The sequence below is a fragment of the Chiloscyllium plagiosum genome, unplaced genomic scaffold (assembly GCF_037043375.1).
Source record: "Chiloscyllium plagiosum isolate Xiang-an unplaced genomic scaffold, Cpla_swu_hap1 HiC_scaffold_3, whole genome shotgun sequence".
In the NCBI taxonomy this organism is placed as follows: Eukaryota; Metazoa; Chordata; class Chondrichthyes; order Orectolobiformes; family Hemiscylliidae; genus Chiloscyllium; species Chiloscyllium plagiosum.
In genome coordinates this window covers 145103445-145124396 of record NW_028270141.1, presented here as the reverse complement: position 1 = coordinate 145124396, position 20952 = coordinate 145103445, and the positions used below count along the sequence as shown (strand labels likewise).

At 42.9% G+C, this 20952-nt stretch overlaps 2 protein-coding genes across 6 annotated transcripts in view; one reads left to right on the top strand and one right to left on the bottom strand.

Moving 5' to 3' along the window:
• Positions 1-14046, top strand: part of mrps18a (mitochondrial ribosomal protein S18A) — a 93996-nt gene extending 79950 nt beyond the window's left edge. For 2 of the 5 annotated variants that reach the window (XM_087984105.1, XM_043687258.2), the window contains one exon: positions 13781-14046. In XM_087984105.1, the coding sequence (XP_087840231.1) occupies positions 13781-13925 (145 nt within the window). In that variant the 3' untranslated portion in view covers positions 13926-14046. Of the gene's footprint in view, positions 1-5164; positions 6893-11225; positions 11312-13780 lie in introns of all 5 variants that reach the window. The other 3 variants (XR_015754767.1, XM_087984086.1, XM_087984092.1) reach the window with 3 other exon arrangements.
• Positions 14006-20952, bottom strand: part of rsph9 (radial spoke head component 9) — a 77871-nt gene continuing 70924 nt past the window's right edge. The window contains exon 5 of the mRNA XM_043687257.2: positions 14006-14320. Coding sequence (XP_043543192.2) covers positions 14160-14320 — 161 coding nt within the window. The 3' untranslated portion in view covers positions 14006-14159. The remainder of the gene's footprint in view (positions 14321-20952) is intronic.

Below are 20952 nucleotides of genomic sequence, written 5' to 3'. Positions count from 1 at the left end.
GGCAGCTCATTGATGTGCTTTCTTAGTACCCCTTTCAGCATGTTCTTGCTGGAACGTGCTTACTTTTGTAAAGCAGTCAACCTTCCGTTTTGCTGTTTGACGTCAGCCTAGTACCCTTGTGCATGTTACAGCCCAAAACCAATCCGAGCCCTTGCTGATCTTTACAACTGGAGTGCTTTGGAGCCTCACAGCCTTGTGATTAGAAGTTGAATTGCTGATCCAACCTTTTTGCAGAATTAGAAGCAAAACCAAATGCCGTGAATGCGCGTGTTAGTAACTTCTGGCCGTGCCCATCCCTTTCCAACAGGGACAGTCTTTGGAGCATTGAATTTAGGATGCAGTCACATGTGGAAGATTAGTAGCATTGGAAAGTTGCATTTGCCAATCTTAGTCGGGTCATATCTTTTGTGCAAGATGTGTATTAAGCTTTATAGAATAGAATCCCTACAGTGTGGAAACAGGCCATTTGGCCCAAGTCCACCGACCCTCTGAAGGGTAACCCACCAGACCCATTCCCTTACCCTATTTCTCTCCATGTCCCCTAACTAATGCACCTAAGCTAAACATCCCTGAATGCTATGGCCAATTCACCTGACCTGAATATCTTTGGACTGTGGGAGGAAACCGGAGCACCCAGAGGAAACCCCTGGGGACACGGGGAGAATGTGCAAACTCCATGCAGACAGTCGCCCGAGGTGGGAATTGAACCCAGGTCCGTGGGGCTGTGAGGCAGCAGTGCTAACCACTCATGGTGCCATCCCGGTTATGTTTGTACAATCGTAGGCTGTTGGTGTCGTTGACCTAGGCCAGTTGTTTATTGCCCATCCCTAATTGCCCCTGAGAAGCTGGCTGTTGGTTGCTGCGTTGGATCAGTCCAGTCCGAGATGGCCAGGCACAGCCAGAGTGGTGTGAGGAAGGGAGTTCCAGGATTTTGACCCTGCAGCAGTGAAGGACCCAATGATATCGTTCCAAAGTGTGGGGCTTGGGCCGGAACTAGCAGGTGGTGGTACTTAGACAGTCTGCTTTCCTTGTCCTTTTTGGGTAGTCAAAGTCAGGAGGTTGACTGTAGCAGAAGGATTGGCTCTATGATGTTAAAGATTCCAAGTGAATGCAAGTTATGGCTAAGCCAAAAGGCAGAGAGTTCAAACCCCTCACCATGACTTGCCATGATCTGGACTGGCACTTTGGTGCAATAATCAGGGAGCATTGAATTCCCAATTACTGTGTCAGATGAGAAGCTAAAGTGAGGCTTTCTCTGCCTGTTTGTAATATAGAAGTGGACATGATCAACTTTCTTACTGACTAACATCCTGATGTGCCAAAGTCTCTGATTTTAACTAGACCCAATGTTTAAAGCTACCAGCTAATGTGGAGCTAAGGTTCAACCTGTCATCTGTATTCAACTAACTGGCCTGCCATGGTCAGTGGGAACAGGATAATAGATCATCTTGCACCTAGGCTATGGAGTACAGGCATCCACCAGGGTTTCTGTTGCTGGTTCCCACTGATGCATCCTCACTGAATTAGGTATATCTGGGTATTGGATGGGAGACGTTTGGAGAGCAAGTTCGGACTCCACTGTGACACAACCTTGACAGCTGCTGATCTGTTGGCACTGCATTATAACTGGGCTCTTGGGTAAGAGCCAGAGGATGATCAGTGAGTGGGCCTGGGCCCTGTCAGAGCTAACTGCCTTTGGGAGACCATCAGAGCAAGAACTCCTTGAATCATCATCAGACCCAAGACCTCTGCTTCTTTACAGGACAAGGACAGTGGGTATTTGAAAACACTGCTGTCTCCATGATCTAGTTCCGACTTGTACCAAGAATGTCACTGTTGTTAACTAAGACCTCCTAGAACTCCTTTCCTAACCAGAGACTGTGGGAACACTTATCATCACATGGACTGCAGGGGCTGGAGAAGCTCGCTCACCATCATCATCTTAAGGGCAACTAGGGAGATGGACAATAAGTGCTGCTCTCATCAATGATCTTCGAGCCATCTGAGAATGACCCTTTCTAAAGGGAAATCTCTAATTTTCTGTTCCAAGTGAATTGGGAGAGATGTGATGGGCTGAGGCAGGAACTAAGTGTCTCGCCCAGCCAGTATTTAAGAGCAGCTAAGTTCAGGGAAGTGGAAAGGTTGCTGTTTCCTGAAGTGAATGATTTGAAAAAGTGTTTTCCAGTACATTTAACACGGCGACTAAACATACTATCAGCTCAGTTTGGGAAAATATCAGTGAGTTCTTAAAACATGGCAAGAAAAGAAAAATGCAAAACTGTTTATTGTTCTGTGGAATCTCTCTTCCTCAGAGATTAACTTCAGTGCAGTCTCAAGCTGCTTTCTGTGGTTTCCGGGTCTTGGAAAGGGGAAAGGGTCATTTAGTGACCTGGAGCAATGGGACTGCCAGTTCTCACTGGAGCACCATAGGAAGGCCGCTGTATGAGGCAAAGCGAAGGGCAGATTCTCCTGTCAGCTTGGTAACAGATTTGTTTCCTTAGTGAGAACAGCTCACTACTTTCAGGTCAAACACAGTTAGCTTGCCTAGGGTAGAAAAGTGAATGCTGCGAACGTTGCACGACAGGTTTGAGGGTTTTAGTCATGACCTGCTGATCTGGGAGGGAGATTGATAGTGATAAATGGATTGCTTCCCCATTTCAAGCCTGCAGCATCACCGTTGAGAGCACATGAAGTAAAACAGTCAGTTATGGGAAGGGAAATCCTGTTCTGTCCCCAGGAGTTCTGAACAAGTGTCATTATCAGGTTCAACATTAATTCCATTTCTCACTCCACAGGTGCTCTGAGACCTGAGTTTCTCCAGTGTTCTCAATGTTGGTTTTGGATTTCCAATATCCAAAGTATTTTGCTTTTATACTTAATCAAGACATGTAAGATAATCAGAGGGTTTGTTAGGGTGGACAGTGAGAGCCTTTTTCCTCGGATGATGAAGGCTAACACGAGGGGACATAGCTTTAGATTGAGGGGTGATAGATTCAGGACAGATACCAGAGGTAGTTTCTTTACTCAGAGTAGTAGAGGCATGGAACGGCCTGCCAGCAACAGTAGTAAACTCGCTGACGTTAACGGCATTGGACCTACATATGGATAATAATGGAACAGTGCAAGTTAGATGGACTGTTTTCACAGGTCGGCGCAACATTGAGGGCCGAAGGGCTTGTACTGTGCTCTAACGTTCTACATCTTGCGTCCTATGTCTTATGACCTATGACCTACATCCTACGTATCAATGATGCACCTTGTCAGTAGTGTGGCTTGATTATCACAGCATTCCTCCTGTTACAGTCTTAACACTAACCTGATTGGAACTTTGGAGGAGGTAACAAAGTGGGTTGATGAGTGCATTGTTTTTGTGGATGGATTTTCCCACAAGCCAGGCTGAGCGTAAGAATAAATCCAAGCCAAAGTTGGAATCAAATTAGCTTGTGACCACAAACCAAAGGTAAATGGTCAGTGGGTGTTTCTGTGACTGACAACCTGAGGGAAAATAGCCTAAGTATGAGGTTCCTTACTTTCTGTGACATTTGGTCAACGAGTTGGTCTTGAATATATTGGATATGAATTAGAAGTTCCCAGACAGCACAAAAAAAGAGTGACCATGGTTGATAGTGAAGAATAAAGCTCTGATTGCAGGAAAATGTCCGTGGATTAGTTGGGTGAGTCTAGTGGGTGGTGGGGATGTAGTCAGTAGGTATCGAAAATTGTGGAGGAGCAGAGAGACCTTGGAGTGCATTTTAATAGAAAGTGGCTGGACATGTAGCTAGGAGATCAGAGGATCTATGGACATTTGCTGTTATTATTAGAGTGGTGCTGGAAAAGCACAGCAGGTCAGGCAGCATCTGAGGAGCAGGAAAATCGACGTTTCGGGCAAAAGCCCTTCATTCGAAATGATTCCTGATGAAGGGCTTCTGCCCGAAACGTTGATTTTCCTGCTCCTCGGATGCTGCCTGACCTACTGTGCTTTTCCAGCTCCACTCGAACCTTGACTCTGATCTCCAGCATCTGCAGTCCTCACTTTTGCCTATCTGCTGTTATTACCCAAGAGCTGGAAAATTGGAAGAAGAAAGGTAATAATGTTGGAACGGTATAAAACTGGTCACATCTGGAGTAATTTGTGCAGTACTGGGTCAGTGTGTGCTAAAGGGAAGATGTGAATGTGCCAGACAAGGTACAGAGGAGATTTACTACAATGTCGCCTTGCCTAAAGGATTTCAATTGTAAAGAAAGTTTGGATAGGACAGGGTGGTTTTCTTTGGAATTAAAAAGGGATGACCAAAAAACCTAATTGAATTGGATTTACTTATGAGGGGTCCAGATAGAGTGGCAAAGGAGGCTGTCTTCCTATTGTTTGAGGGATCTACATCAGTGGCATGGGGTAAGAATGAAGACACTTAGACAAGTTTGTAGAGGAATTCCCTTCAGTCTCAGGGTGGTGAGGATCTAGAATTCAGCCTGAAAGATGGAAACCTTGTAACCTTGGATATACAACTGAAGTGATAGTAGGCTGGGTGGCTACTTAGCTGCTGGTGTAGACACGATGGATTAAGTCACTTGCTTTCTATAAGGCCAGAAGGCTTTGGAGCAGATAGGCCATTCAGTGAAATCATGACCAAACTGCTAATTCTCACTGCAAGGTTTTCCTGCCTTTTCCCCATAACCCTTGTTTCTCTCTAATTAAAACAAATCTGTGAGCCTTGATTAACTTAATGATCCAGCTTTGACAAGCCTGTGGGGTGAGGGATTTCACAGAATCTCTACCCTCTGAGAGAGAAAAAAAATCCTCCTCCTCTGTGTCCTCACTGAGTGACCTCTTACATTGAGATTCTACCCACTGGTCGTAGACTCTCTCTCAAGGGGAGACGTCTCCATGTTGACTGTGTTGAGCCCTCAAAGAATCTTGTACGTTACAATAAGATCACCTCTCATTCTTCTAATTTCCAGTCTGTACAGGCCCAACTTCTCCTCGTTTAACCCCCCCCCCCCCCCCCCCAACAATACTCAAACTAGTGAATCTTTTCTGGACTGCCTGCAGTGCTAGGATATCCTTCCTTAGATAAGGGGACCTCAACTGTTCACAGTATTCCAGCTGTGGTCTTACCAGTGGCTTGTATTGTTTTAGCAAAACTTTCCCATTTTTGTACTCCAGTCCTCTTCCTGGAAGTACCCATGATCAAAACCCTGGAGCATGATCGACCTGTCAGCATTCAATCCCAAGACCAAAAGGACGTCCTCATTATCGAAGGGAACACCAGTGCAGAGGACTGCTGGACACACCACAGCTCATCAAATACCATCAGAAGCAGCTAAAGATGAGGAAACAATTCAGAAAACGCTCAATGTTGAGCAGCTTCAGGAGCTAAGCAGACTCATGAACAATGTCTCCACCAAGATCTCCCCAAAGAGATCATTTTAATTGAGCAGAGGAAATCTGGAAAGTGCTGAAGACAACCATCATCTCAAGCTGTGAAAAAACCCAGGAAACCCCTGGTCTGACCTAACCTGTCCATCTTCCTTTCCACTCTACCCTTTGCACTGACCAATCTTATTCACCTCCTACCTGTATCCACCCGTCGCCATCCCACCTACTTTTCCCCTAGCACCACCCCCACCCCTCTATTTATCTCTCAGCCCCCTTCCCCCACCCACAATCTTGATGAAGGGTCTTGCCCGAAATGTCGACTCTCCTGCCCTTCTGATGCGACTCAAACTCGTTGTGCTTTTTCCAGCCCCACATTTTATCAACTCAACAAGAATGACCACCTCATCCAAGACCTCATCAACAGGTAGAGGAAGGCTCTCCATACCTGGCAAAACGATATTACCAGCGAGCCAGAGGAGAGAGAGAGAGAGATTAGATGAGAAACCAATGGTGGACTGAGAAAGCTAAAGAGCTGCATTTCCTTGATGACAGATATGAAACTCCGGTGTCTTCAGTGCCACCAAGGCAACTTTCGGACCCAACTCTCTCCCCCACCCTGGCCTTAAACCCTGTGAGGAGTAAGGATGGTACTCTTTACAGAGACATCAGCTCTGATGGAGAGACCATCAGCTTTGATGGAGAGAATACATCAAAGAACTCCTTAAATGATGAAACAGTCATCAGCACGGATGATCCCACATTGTCTGGCAGAAACTGAAGTCATCCTTCGACATGTGGAAGGAAAGATTCCTGGGGTAGAGGAGATTCCAGCGAGGAGTTTCACATTGTAGCAGCAGAGGTTACTGTCATCTTCATCTTCATACTCTTCTGTACGGCTCTGAAATTTTGAATACATGTCAATGGTGCCTCAAGACCCTTGAGAAGGAACATCAGATTCTCCATCTGCTGGGCAGACAGGCGAGTCCTTGAAGCAGCTATCAGCATCGCATCCAGGCCATGATTGTGACCAGCCACGTGCTCAGGATGCCCAAGTTCCCACTACCAAAGCAAATCATCATCATCAACTCAAGACAGGCACTCGAATGAAAGAAGGACAAAGGAAAGATTTTGAAGACACCCTGAGGTTTCCCACAAGAAATACAACTTAGATGTCAATGTGTGGGAGCCCCTCATTCAGAAGAAACTGATTGGAGGAAGCTCTGAATTCTTTGCGAACACTCATCAGGAGGAGGAAGAGGAAAAGGAATTGGAGCAAAGAACGGCAACTACCTCATGACCAAGGACCACTTTTACCTCCTGGAAACACCTGCTAAATGTGGTCAGAGATGTGGCTCTAAGATCAGGCTCATCAGCCACACAAGGGCCCACCGAACCATGGTCAGTGACACAGAATTTCCTGAGTGGACAATCATAATCATTAGGAGAAAGTGAGGACTGCAGATGCTGGAGATCAGAGTCGAGAGTGTGTGGTGCTGGGAAAGGACAGCCGGTCAGGTAAGCCCTTCCTGCCTGAAACATCAAACTCTCCTGCTTCTTGGATGTTGCATGACCTGCAGTGCTTTTCCAGCACCTATCATAATCATTAGCAAATGATTACCATCAATTCTACTCACCTTAAAATAAAGGCCAGTTTTCACACTGCAAATTCTAGGATTTCTTCCTACGATACAATTATGCCACCTCAGAAAGTTATGTGTACCTTGACAACTACTTCAGTTACACTGTTCCCTCCAATTCAAATTTGATTCCTCAATACTTGCCGTTAGTTGTTATTTTCATGTCCACATCCCAAGTCTTCACAGAAACAATTTCATTAACTGACTTTCTCCTAAAAGCCAGAGCTAGTTCTTTCACAAACAAACAGAAATTGCAGGAAAAGCTCAGCAGGTCTGGTAGCATCTATGGAGAGAAATGTTTCGGGCTGAGTGACCCACCATCACCTGCAAGTTTCCCTCCAAGCCACTCACCATTCTGACTTGGAAATGTATCGCCGTTCCTTCAGACTCACTGAGTCAGAACCATGTGAGTTTTTTCCTATTGGCCTTTTATATGTGCCTCCAACAAATGGAGTGCAGCAGTTCATGAAGGCAGCTCGTTACCACCTTCTCAGCTCAGGGTGGGCAAGAAATGCTGGTCCAGCCAGCCACACCCACATTTGTGAGTGAATTTAAAATAAAATCAGTTTAAAAGAGTTAATATTGCACCATTTTACAAACTTCTCCTCCAAGTTAGTACTATTTACTTTGTGATGCTTCCGAATACGCATGGTTTTGTCCTTGGTAGAGCTGAGAAGATTGGAAGATTGGTGCAGGTGGATTTGTTTTTTGGGGATCGATTAACAAGAAGCTACTGATTCAAGGCAATTGTCAAAATTTGAGGAGAAACTGATGTAGGAACACAGGCACGTAGGCCATTCGGCCCCTCGAGCTTGTTCTCCTGTTCAGTAGGATCATGGCTGATCTGTGCCCTAGCTCCATATCCCTGCCTTTGTGCCATATCTCTTAATACCTTTACTTCAATTTTAATCTGAGTTGAATTTTTTTGTGTTAACAACAGATCCAGCATCAACTGCCATTTGTGGAAAGAGTTCCAAACCTCTAACCTGTTTGTGTGCAGGAGTGCTTCCTAACATCTCTCCTGAATGGTCTGGTCCTAACCTTTAGATTATGGCCCCTAGTTTGAGAGTGCACAACGAGTGGAAAAGTTTATTTTTATTTACACTGTCTTTTCTTGTTAATATCTTGGACTTTAATCAGAATATCCCTTGGCCTTCTAAATTATAGAGGAAAACAAAAAGGCCGAATCTGCATAATCTCTTGTCATGATTTAACCCAGGTATCTGTTTTGTAAACCTATGTTGTTCCCTCTCCAAGACCTTGCTAAGATGTGGTGCCCAGATGTGCCCACAGTCCTCCCACAGAGGGTCTAACAGGGATTTTGTATAACTTCAGCATCTTTGTGCTCCTGTCATCTAGATGTAAAGGCCAGCATTCCATTAGCTTTCTTCATTATTTTTTGCACCTGCTTACAGCATTTTAAAGATCTTTGCACTTGAACCCCCAAGTCTCTTTGGGAATGCATTGTACTTAACTCCATACCGTCTAGAAAGTACCCTAATCTATCGTTCTTTGTTCTAAAATTTGACAACCTCTCACTTGCTTACACTGAAGTCTATCTGCCACAGTTTTGCTCAGTCACCTATTCCATCAATATCCCTTTGTAATTTTCTGATGTCATCTACATACTTTGCAATGTGCCCTAACTTCATTTCTGCCTTGCAAGTTGCTGCAGTGACGTATTTTGAAACAGTGAGTCATTGTGATCTGGAGTGCACTGCCTGAAAGGGTAGGGAAAGCAGATGAAATAATGATTTTCAGAAGGGATTTGGATAACTGCATGAAAAGATGAAATTTGCGGACCCTCCGGAAAAAGGCAAAAGTTTAAGGCGATTTGGACAGCACCTTAAAAGAGCTGCCACTAAAAAGCTGAGCTGAATGAGCTTTTAATCTGTATCATTCTGTGATTCTAATATTAGTTCGGCAGGAATGAGAGGAATTTGTACAGATTTGGAATGCATCGTGAATGTGAGGAAACAGTCTGTTTAAACAGCTTTTCTTCTGTTCTCACCAGGATTTTAATGAAGTGTAAATGATGGTATGTGGAAGATTCACATGGTCTGTTTAAATGGAAAGTACCTTGCTGGTCCGATTATAGGCTTCCAGATTTGCGCCATACTTTGAGAGATCAAATTGAATCCTGCAACACAAGGAAATACCTGTTGCAGTGATGCCATCCAAGTCTGCTATTAATGCTTCTTTCTCATACACATGCTCACGTCGTCTGCAATCAGCCATTCAAACCGCTTCATTAAGTTTGGTGTTGAACAAAAGGTGTCCTTAAGGATGTACTTAAAAGGTGTCTGGTGTATGACATCCATAATTTCACAGTGCTGTACAATCTTTCCTTGGTATAGAGTCAGCTCCAGTTGATCATATTTTGTGATGAAAGAATCACAAGAAGAATTTGCAACTTTAATTGGCACGGACCCATAAAATCCCACTACACTGGCCAATCCAACAGGGCCAGGTATGCTGATGGAGACATGATTTTGAAGATTTGATGAGGTTGACTGGAGTTTGTTTTGAGAATTTGGGACCATATACACCTTGAGCCATCTGAACATTTGCTCTGCTAAATCTAGTAACCTTTATCCTGGTGGCAGACTTCTAAACCACAAAACACCAAGTCTAGGAATCTGCCTCCGGGATAAGAAAAGAGGATTTATTTAGGTGAGACACCAAGACCCAGATTATGGAACCCAGACAAAGACCAGAACACTACATAAGCACCTAGAAGTGCTGATTTGACAAGTCTGACCACTGTTGCATATTCTGTGAAATCTTATGCAGGCACATCTGTCAGTAAATACTTGCTTTTGCATAGGGATTAAAAGACTGCTTACATACTGTAATATTTTAAGCATGATGACTTGTTATGTGGGCAACAATTGCATGGCAAGATTCCACAAACAGCAATTAGGTGAATGACCACACAAATGGTTGGTGCTGGATGTTGGGAAAGGTAGAAAGCTGGATAAGACAATAACTCCGTGCATTTTTATACCGCCTTCACACGTTAGGAAATGGCTTGTGGAGATGAGCACGTTTCTGGACCAGTCAAAGGTAGGCTTTAAGAAATGTCTACAAGGAGATACAGGGAGATTTGGGGTGAAAATTCCACAGGCTAGGGAGACTCTTTGTTAAACAGTCTGTAACATCACTTGAACTTTGTGGGTCTTCAATCCAGCTGTTTGCCTGAAGTGGGCCTTGAACATAGCAGTCCTGCCTGAGACAAGAGGCTGTATCAGCTGAGGATAGAAACATACTCAGACTGATTTACTCGAGCAGACAATAGTTGATTGCAGGAGGAACGTGTCTTAACCTGTAAAAGCATCATTAAAATCTTAGACATGGACTTTTTTTGTATTTTGTAGAAATTGCAGTAGTTACAATTGGCTCGAGTGATATATTTTTCCTCTCCACTTTGTGCTATTAGACGAATGTTGACTAAGTGTATTAAAAGTGTTTTATTGCAGACTGGGAGAATTAACCAGCTGCTCCCATGTTACTTTTAGCATTAAAAAAAAATCTTTTATAAGCTTCAGTAATGAACTCCTAAAGGTTATCCACTTTTTACAAAGGGAAGAGAAGTTACTTTCACAGGATCTATTAATGGCTGATTTCACTGTGAGTCGGAAGGTAGTTTGAAAAAAACAGTCATGAATGACTATAATTTAACTGCAACTTGTTGATTTATCAGCCATTCTAACATATATCACCTCTTACTCAATAAAACTCATGTTGCCTCAACTGGTCATCTGGTCGGGAGTGTTCAGGCTTTACTTACATCTGCAGCAGCAAATGAGACAGTAAATTTGAATTTGTTTCCTCTGCTCAGAAAGGAGGATGCAGATTAGGGTTCTGACCCTTTTCACTCGCTGTTGATTTTGGCAGTAAAGTGAATATGTTGACATTCGAAGGTTTCGGGGTAAATTATTTCTGAATGAGATGAATAATTTCTTCACCCAGAGAGTGGTAAGCCAGGGAAATTCACTGCTACGGAAAGCGGTCAAAGTCAAAAATTTCAAGAAGAACTTTGATATCGCAGTTGAGACTTCAGGGATCAAAGGATATGGGAGAGGAAACCAGCAACAGGCTATAGAGTTAGGTGATCAGACATGATCGTAATAAATAGTGGAGCAGACTCCAGGGCCAAACAGCCTATTGCTGCTCCTGCTTAGATTTTCTTTTTCTCACTTCTGGCCTAGGAACATCATTGATGAAGCAGCTGAGGATGGGTTGGGCCTGGGGCACTACTATTTTCAATGTTTCTGTGACATCATGTGAAGACAAGGTTAGACTGTGTTTTCTCTATCCCCATTTGGCCATATATTATCTGGCTTTTCACAACTTTGCCACTATCTCCTTGTCCTTGTAGGGACCAGTAGGGACAGAGTTTGCAAATCCCAGAATCTCAGATCTGTTACAGTGAAGAAGATCACTTGACACATTGTACCTCCATCAATTCTATTACCTAGTGCCCTCTTGAATGCCTCACTTGAACCTGCCTCCATCACATTTTCTGCCTGTGTTGCTTGCAAGACAAAGCTCCTGGGTGGCAAGGTGGCACAGTGGCTAGCAATGCTGCCTCACAGCGCCAGAGACCCGGGTTCAATTCCCGCCTCAGGCGACTGACTGTGTGGAGTTTGCACATTCTCCGTGTCTGCGTGGGTTTCCTCCGGGTGCTCTGGTTTCCTCCCACAGTCCAAAAATGTGCAGGTCAGGTTAATTGGTCATGCTAAATTTCCCGTAGTGTTAGGGGAAGGGGTAAATGTAGGGGAATGGGTCTGGGTGGGTTGTGCTTCGGTGGGTCAGTGTGAACTTGTTGGGCCGAAGGGCCTGTTTCCACTCTGTAAGTAATCTTTTCACTGTGCCTTGGTACACATGACAATAAGATCAATTCAATTCAGTGCTTTCCATACCCTAGGCTACTCGCTGGGTAAAAGCGTTTTTTTTTTCTCCCATCATCCTTGCTTTGTTTGCACTTCACTTTAAATCTATGCCATCTTGTTCTCTCTCCTCTTTGGTGGGACCAGCTTCTCCCCTCAGCTGCCTTTTCTCCAAAGAGACCACAGTTTCTTCAGTCTGTCCTCGAAACTGAAGTTTTTTCATTCCTGGAACCATTCTTATAAATCACTTCAGCACTCTCTCTACAGTGCATTCTTATTCTGTTATAATGTGGTGCCCACAACTGTCCACTGTACTCCAGCTGATGTCTAACATGTGTCTTCTACAAGTTCAACATCACTTCCTTGCTCTTGTATCTACACTCCATTAATAAAGCTGAGGGTACTGTATACTTTATTTACTGCTCTCTCCACTTGTTCTGCCACCTTCAGTGACCTGTGCACATATACACCCAGGTACCTCTGCTCCTGTGCCCCCTTTAGAATTATACCCCCTATTTTATATTGCCTTTCACTGTTCTACTGACCAAAATGCATCACGCCATATTTCTCTGCATTGAACCTTATTTGTCACCTCTCGGCCCACTCCACCAACTTGTCAATGTCTGTTTGGAGTTCTACAATGACCTGCTCACAGTTTACAATTCATCCAAGTTTAGTGCCATAGGCAAACTTTAAAATTGTCCCCTGCACACAAAGATCCAGATTTTTAATATATATCCGGAAAGCAATGGTCCCAATACTGAGGAGCTCCACTGCAAATGTTCCTCCAGCCTGCACAATATCCATTGATCTGCCTCTATTCCGTATCACTGATCCAATTTTGTTTCCATATTGCTACTGTCCCTGTAACTTTCCTTTTTAAGTGTTGTGTGATAGTGTATCAAAAGCCTTTTGGAAACCTATGAATGCTACATCAACAGCATTACCTTCATCGAGCCTTTCTGTTACCAGTTCAAAAAACTCCCGTAAGGTAGATCAACATCATTTCCCCTTTCGGAAGAGTCAAGAGTTAATTTCTAATTAACCCACCATGTGAATGCTAGTGTAATCCCGAATAATTTGTTGAGGTTTCCCCACCACTGAAGTTAAACTCACTGGTCTACTAGCCTTGGATACACTTCGGTTCAACATTAGTTTGTCACCTGTATATTTTTACCATGCTTTTGTAGTCTGTCTAATCTCTCCTGAGAGGAGCTAATTCACCAGAGTGCGCACCGATCCTGGTCTCTCTACAACTCAGCAGCTACTCACTGTCTAATCTTTTTTGTTAGACATGGGGCAACACAGTGGCTCAGTGGTTAGCACTGCTGCCTCAGCGCCAGGGACCTGGGTTCGATTCCAGCCTCGGGTGACTATCTCTGTGGCGTTTGCACATTCTCCCCGTGACTGCGTGGGTTTTCTCCGGGTGCTCCAGTTTCCTCCCACGGTCCAAAGATGTACAGGTTAGGTAAATTGGCCAAGCTAAATTGCCCAGTGTTCAGGGATGTGTAGGTTAGGCGCATGAGGCAGGGATAAATGTAGAGTAATAGGAAATGGGTTTGGGTGGGATACTTTTTGGAGGGTTGGTATGGACTTGTTGGGCTGAAGGGCCTGTTTCCATACTGTAGGGATTCTATTCTATACATTCTATTTTCTAATCAATCTGTTCAGAGATGATATTACACATATCTGGCTAAGAGGAAGGGACATTACCACTGTGCCACAGGAGCCCCAGACCATTGTGTAATTGGGGTATCTTGGTTTCTGATTTACCAGTCATTGTTAAACACTAACAGTGCTTCATGTCTAAATCCTCACCACCTAGACCTCTGCAATTATAATTGGTAAAATTTATCATTTTTTGTTTCACACAGATACCTCACTCGATGGTCAGTTGGTTCGGTGAAGCCCATCTTGAAGAAAGGCCTCAAGTGGTGTAAAGTCCGCATGCCTGTGGGAGACCCAATACTGAAGAATAATGTTGTCTATGGGAAAAAGCCTAATTATATTAAACACTGATAGGGACTCTGGTGTGATCTGACTGACTGAATTTCCACAATGCATCTTTTTTTTTAAATAAACAAGTTATTTGCAGCATATAGAGTTTTCAAATAAGATTTATTAAAATATAGAAAGATGTCATTTGTTGACCGTAGTCTTTTATATAATTAATTGTGTAATTTGAAGTAAATCAATTAAAATCAGAGAAGTTAATAGGTATTGGCTCGTTGAGCTTTCTGATTGATGGGAGTATCATATCATGAATGGAAAGTCTATATTCCTCTCGCCTAGGCCCATGTAGATGGAACCGTACTGAGAAGTCTCAGGCACATGGAAGAAGATGAAGCCGAGCCACAAAAGATTTTGAAGAATGACCAGCTTGCTGCCCCTCTCGTACTGCAGACTCCAGAACACTGCAAACCCAAGCACAACAACATTGGTTAGCTTCCTGTCCACTCAGAGCGAAGCTTTCAAACTTTTTGCACAGGTGACAGTGCCCTGTCCTGAACCAAGCTATCATAACTCAAACAAAAACAGCACCATCATCAGAATAGAGCAACAATCAAAAATACAGCAATTCGGTCATGGCGTGCAACCACTGTATCCGGTGGGGCTATGTAAATGCACAATCTTCAGATAATATTGCACTGTGTAACAGGTTTCACTCATGCATTTCTCCTCCTGTAATAAAATACTTTAAGCTGCTTTACTGAAAGGGATTCAGACATGGGAAGATGCAAAGCATTTTGTTCAGACGTGTTTGAAAGGTTTACATACCTATGTGAAGATGCATGAATGTGGTAGATCAGGTTAATTATAGGTACATACCAAATGGGAATATGATGTAATGATTATGAAGACCTGGATCAAAAAGGGCAAGACCCAGTACACCATGGGCCAGCACGGTGCCTCAGTGGTTAGCACTGCTGCCTCACAGTGCCAGGGACCCGAGTTCAATTCCAGCCTTGGGCAAGTGTCTTTGTGGAGTTTGCACATTCTCCCCATGTCTGCGTGGGTTTCCTCCCACAGTCGAAAGATTAGCCATGGGAAATGCAGGGTCACAAGGAATGCTGTTTGGACAGTCGATGTGGACTTAATGGCTGAACGGCCTGCTTCCATGCTGTACAGATTTTATTTTATTTTTAATGTAAATATGCCTAATGCAAGATGTTCAGAAAATGCAGGGAAAGAAAGAGCAGATGACAGGTGGCTGTGGTGATAAAGAAGAATATTAGTGCTAGAGAGAGACCAAGGGCTGAATCCACTTGGTTATAGTTAAGAAACAATGGATATTTTCCTGTAGGCAAATGTGTTTGGAATGATCTTCCCTGGAGAGCGCTGGCTCATTGAATATATTCTGAGTTAGACAAATGCTTGATCTGCCAGCGAGTCAAGAATTGTGAGGCTGTCAGAAAAATGGTGTTAAAGCGACATATAGATCAACCAGGATCATATTGCATGGTTTAATAGGCATCAGGATCCAAATGGCCTACTCTTACTCCTATTTTTCTGATCTTATGAAGAGGTATTGCTTCAGCTAGTTCTGGGAAATGATGTGGGTCTATTATATGGAATATTTTGATCATTGTATCATAAGGTGGAAGTTTGTTATGGAACTAGACCAGGAGGAATCTAAATTTAAAGATTCTTAATTGAAGGAGGAGCAAAGGGTGAGTGTAGAGATTTAAAAAGAAAGAGCAGAAAGTCATTTTTATAAACGACCTGGATGAGGGCGTAGAAGGATGGGTTAGTAAATTTGCAGACGTCACTAAGGTCGGTGGAGTAGTGACGAAAGATGTTGTAGGTTACAGAGAGACATAGATAAGGTGCAGAGCTGGGCTGAGAGGTGGCAAATGGAGTTTAATGCGGACAAGTGTGAGGTGATTCACTTTGAATGGAGTAACCGGAATGCAAAGTACTGGGCTAATGGTAAGATTCTCGGTAGTGTAGATGAGCAGAGAGATCTCTGTATCCATGTACACAGAACCTTGAAAGTTGCCACCCAGATTGACAGGGTTGTTAAGAAGGCATACAGTGTTTTAGCTTTTATTAATAGAGGGATTGAGTTCCGGAACCATGAGGTTATGCTGCAGCTGTACAAAGCTCTGGTGCGGCTGCACTTGGAGTATTGTGTACAGTTCTGGTCACCGCATTATAAGAAGGATGTGGAAGCTTTGGAAAGGGTGCAGAGGAGATTTACTAGGATGTTGCCTGGTATGGAGGGAAGGTCTTACGAGGAAAGGCTGAGGGACTTGAGGCTGCTTTTGTTGGAGAGAAGAAGGTTGAAAAGTGACTTAATAGAGACATATAAGATAATCAGCAGGTTAGATAGGGTGGATAGGGAGAGCCTTTTTCCAAGTATGGTGATGGTGAGTACGAGGGGGCATAGCTTTAAATTGAGGGGTGATGGATGTAGGACAGATGTCAGAGGTAGTTTCTTTACTCGGAGAGTAGTAAGGGTATGGAATGCTTTGCCAACTTTAAGTACATTTAAGTCATCATTGGACAAGCGTATGGATGTACATGGAATAGTGTAGGTTAGATGGGCTTCAGATTGGTATGACAGGTCGGCGCAACATCAAGGGCCAAAGGGCCTGTACTGTGCTGTAATGTTCTATGTTCTAAGTCAGAATGAGGACTTAAATAGAATGGGAACCAAGAGTTGCTGCAGAGATTTAAAAAAACACAAGCAGAGAGTCAGAGCAGAGATTTAATAAGAGCAGGAACACAGTCAGAGAATGTTTGAGGATGGAGTGCCAAGCAAGTAGGCAGATATGCCCTAAATGATGTCAAGCTTCTTGAGTGTTGTTGGAGTTGCACCCATCTCGGCAAATGTGAACTTACCCTCTCCTGCTAAGGTCTAGTCAGGGACTCAAACCTTAGGCTTGAGACAGGATTTTTCTGGAACATGCTGATATATCACTTTAGTTTTCTTCATGCTGATTTTAAGACAGGAGCCATAAACACTAGAGATCAAGCCCATTGTATATTATCCAACACCAGAGTGGCAGCATATTCACAATAACTGGCGAACAGGAAATGATGAAGTATGTCTTTGGAGTCTTGCTATTTGCCTGGAGTTGAATCAGATTGATCAGCTTCCTGTCCATAGGAGATCTGATTTCAAATTCAGGATCACTATCACGGAAAGCATCGGCAAAGACAGTAGAGTAAAACATGCTGAAGAGTTTGATATTCACATGCAGTCATTTTTAATTTCATTAATAACTAGGAATGGATCTGAAGACTCCCCATTATCTAGGACACGTGGGCATCCTGTTACCAAACTGATTGTCAAACCATTGGAATTAATTTCTTCATTATCTTCCAAAATCCATCAAAGCTGTTTATCTCAAAGACCTTAGTCAGATCAACATCGTATACAGGATCTGTCCTTGGTAATGCAGCTGAGATTAAATATAGGCCATGCAGAAAAAGCGATCATAAATAAATAACAGAAACAAAGGCAGAGTATCCAAAGAAACTGACAGTTACTATAATGGGGTTTCAAGAGTTTTTTTAAAACATGTATATAAATGGTAAAGCGATAGCAAAAGGTAAAATGGGACTGATTAAGGATCCAAAGGGGATTTAGGCTTGGAAGCATGTGCCATAGCTAAGAATCAAGTGAATTCATTTGATCATTCTATACAGAAGAACAAAGAGCCACCTAATTCATTTTGAAAAAGAATATAAGTGAAGCCTAAAAATTGCCAAAAAGGACCTATTAGGCTGGCTCTCCTTAAAGTCACCAGGAGTAGCTGGGTGCACCTCAGGATATGAAGGACAGTAAAAGTAGACATGGTAGAGGTTCTGGCCAATAATTAGCTTAGATATACAGAGGGTGATGGAAAGGACTGGACAATGGCTAATGTTACACTCTTGTTCAGAATAGTGTACAAGGTTAAGCCAGCAAATTGCAGCTGAGTTTGTTTGACCTTGCTGATGGGAAAAGCTTTAAGAAATTATAATTTGAGACAACATTATCAGTCATTAGCATAAATGTGACTTAATGAAGGTTAAGTGGTATGGACAGATTGTGAATGAAAAATCGTGTGTTTAGCTAACTGACTTGACAAAGTAACAGAAAAACTTGAGGGTCATGTCATGGATGTTCTGGTTATCGACTTGCAAAGGCATTTGACAGAGCACCACACAGCAAGCTTGCAACAAAGAAAATGTGGAATATAAGGATAGAGGGGGGACGGTAGATATGAAGTTGGCTGAATAACTGGAAAAAAAGGAGTGGTAAACAGTAATTTCTTGGATGGCAGGAAGTTATATAGTGGGGGTCCCCCAGGGTTGGTGCGAGGATCACAGCTTTTCTTGATCTATTTGAATTACCTTGACTTTGGTTTCAAAATGATGATGTAAGACTTGGAAATATTGTCAATTTCAAAGGGACACAGGCAGTGGAATGGGCAGATATGATAGCTTAAATTTAACACAGAAGTATGACCTTATTCATTTTGGTAGAAAAAAAGAGCAAAGATGATAATAAATACCTAACATTTAATTAATAATACATATAGCATAAGAGGTACAATTCTGAAGGTGATACAGAAACACAGGTACCTTGGAGTATACTTTGGAGTGGCAGGGAAAGTTAAATAAAAAGAGCCATTGAAGATTCTGAGATGTACACACATAGCATACAGTCCAAAAGCAAGCATATTTTGATGTACCACTACAGCACTGTCTTAGGCAGTGGTGAAGGATATTTGGCCCAGCAGTGAAAGATAGTGCCTGAAGAGTGGCGACTTCGATGTTGGGTGGGTCCAGGTTAGATGCAGCCGAGGCAGTCGATGAGGGATGGGGGCACAGGCGTTGATGATGAGGAGCTGGATCAGGACTCATGGACTCTTTAAGCTATATCTTTTTTTTCTTATTCTTAAAACTATTCAAAATGGTGCTGGATTGTGGTGACAATGGAAAAGCTTTTCACTGTATTTTACTATTTTTCTTCCTGTAAAACACATGTGACTTCAACTTTGGACTAACACTGGAGATAGCTGCAGGAAGAAGCTTAAATGTACTCAGATGTAAGTAACCTCTTCAGGGTTTTATTGCAACACTTCAGGTCTGGGACTAACACTAACACTTCACTCAAAGGTAATCGAGTTCATTGTATATCCTTTCCTTCTCAAGAGTACTTCTCAGGATTGCTCCACTCAAAGTCAAAAGTGAAACAAAAAAAATCAGCTGTGGGTGTTTCCCTTCAACTTAAAAATAACTCCAACAAACCTTCAGACCTGTTTACCATGCTGGGTCACAAAACAATCCAAATAAACAAAAGTCAATTGATACAGTATAAAACCCATTCACTGTAAAGCCAGGCTTTAAGAACCTTTCAAAGGAATTAATTATTAACTTCAGACAAATAGAAAACCCACTGGTTACTGGCTCAAGAATCAGAAAGTCTAACTCACAACAAATAATCTCATAGTTTACATCACAATTGTTTGAGAGATTGATGGCGACAAATTAAATCAGGGATTGGATAAGCACCTAAGGAGAATGGTTTTGCAATGCTACAGGAAAATGGCAGGAGAGTGAGTTGCTTTGCAGACGTCAACAGGAACATGATGGTCATTTCGCCTCCTGCTCTGCTGTAACCATTTCATGATTCTACAAAGAATGATGTTAGGAGTAATCTTAACATTGGTGTCACACCTGAAGTGGAGAGATATAAGAGGGTGGATCACAAAGATTTTTAAGAACAAAATGGTTGAGAAGTTCAGATATAATGGATAATGGGTAAGTGGTGGTCAGTACGTGATACAGGTATCCCCCGCTTTACGCCAGTTCGCTTTTATGAAAGACCTGCAATAGTTCCTGTTTTCGCAAATCCAAACAGGATTTTCGCTTTTGCGAAAAATGGAAAACATTTTCCCATATAAATCATGCATCTTCGCTTTACTCCATTTTCGACATACGAAAGGTTTTCTGGGACACTCGACGTTTGGATAGCGGGAGGTACCTGTCTATGATTTATTGCATACTTAAGTCACTTCTTAAATGGTCATCAGATTTCAGGTTAGGCAAAAGAGGACATTGGGCCGCTGGAAAATGACACTGGAGAGATAGTAGTGGGGAACAAAGAAATAGCTGAGGAACTGAATGAATAATTGTGTCAGTCTTCACGGTGAAAGACATGAATAATATCCCCAAAATTCAAGAGAGTGAAGGGGCAGAGCTGATTATGGTGGCCATCACCAAGGAGAAGGCGGTATAAAAACTGAATGGCCTGAAGGTGGATTAATCACCTGGACCAAATGGACTACACCTCAGAGTTCTAAGGAAGATAGCTGAAGAGATAGCAGAGACACTCATTGTGATCCTTCAGGAACTGCTAGAATCAGGGAGGGTCCCAGAGGACTAAAAATTTGCTAACCTGACACCTTTGTTTAAAAAGGGAGTAAGGCAAAAGACAGAAAATTATAGACCAATTAGCCTAACCTCAGTCTGGGTAAGAATCCTGGAATCCATTGTGAAGGATGACATTTCTGAATACTTGCAAGTATATGGTAAAATAGGGCAAAGTCAGCATGGTTTCAGCAAGGGGAGCTCATGCCTGACAAATCTGCTATAATTCTTTGAGAAATTAGGTCCCCTTTTGGAATATTGTGTGCAATTCTGATTTCCCTCCTATCGGAAGGATGTTGTGAAACTTGAAAGGGTTCAGTAAAGATTTACAAGGATGTTGTTAAGGTTGGAGAATTTGAGCTATAGGGAGAGGTTGCATTGGCTGGGGCTATTTTCCCTGGAGCGTCAGAGGCTGAGGAGTGACCTTATAGAGGTTTATAAAATTGTGAGGGGCATGGATAGAATAAATAAACAAGGTCTTTTCTCTGGGCTGGGAGGAGTCCAGAACTCGAGGGCATAGGTTTAGGGTGAGAGGGGAAAAATTTAAAAGGGATCTAAGGGGCATTGTTTTCACACAGAAGATGGTGTGTGGATGGAATGAGCTGCCAGAGGAAGTGGTGGAGGCTGGTACAATTACAACATGTAAAAGGCATTTGGATGGGTATATGAATAGGAAGGG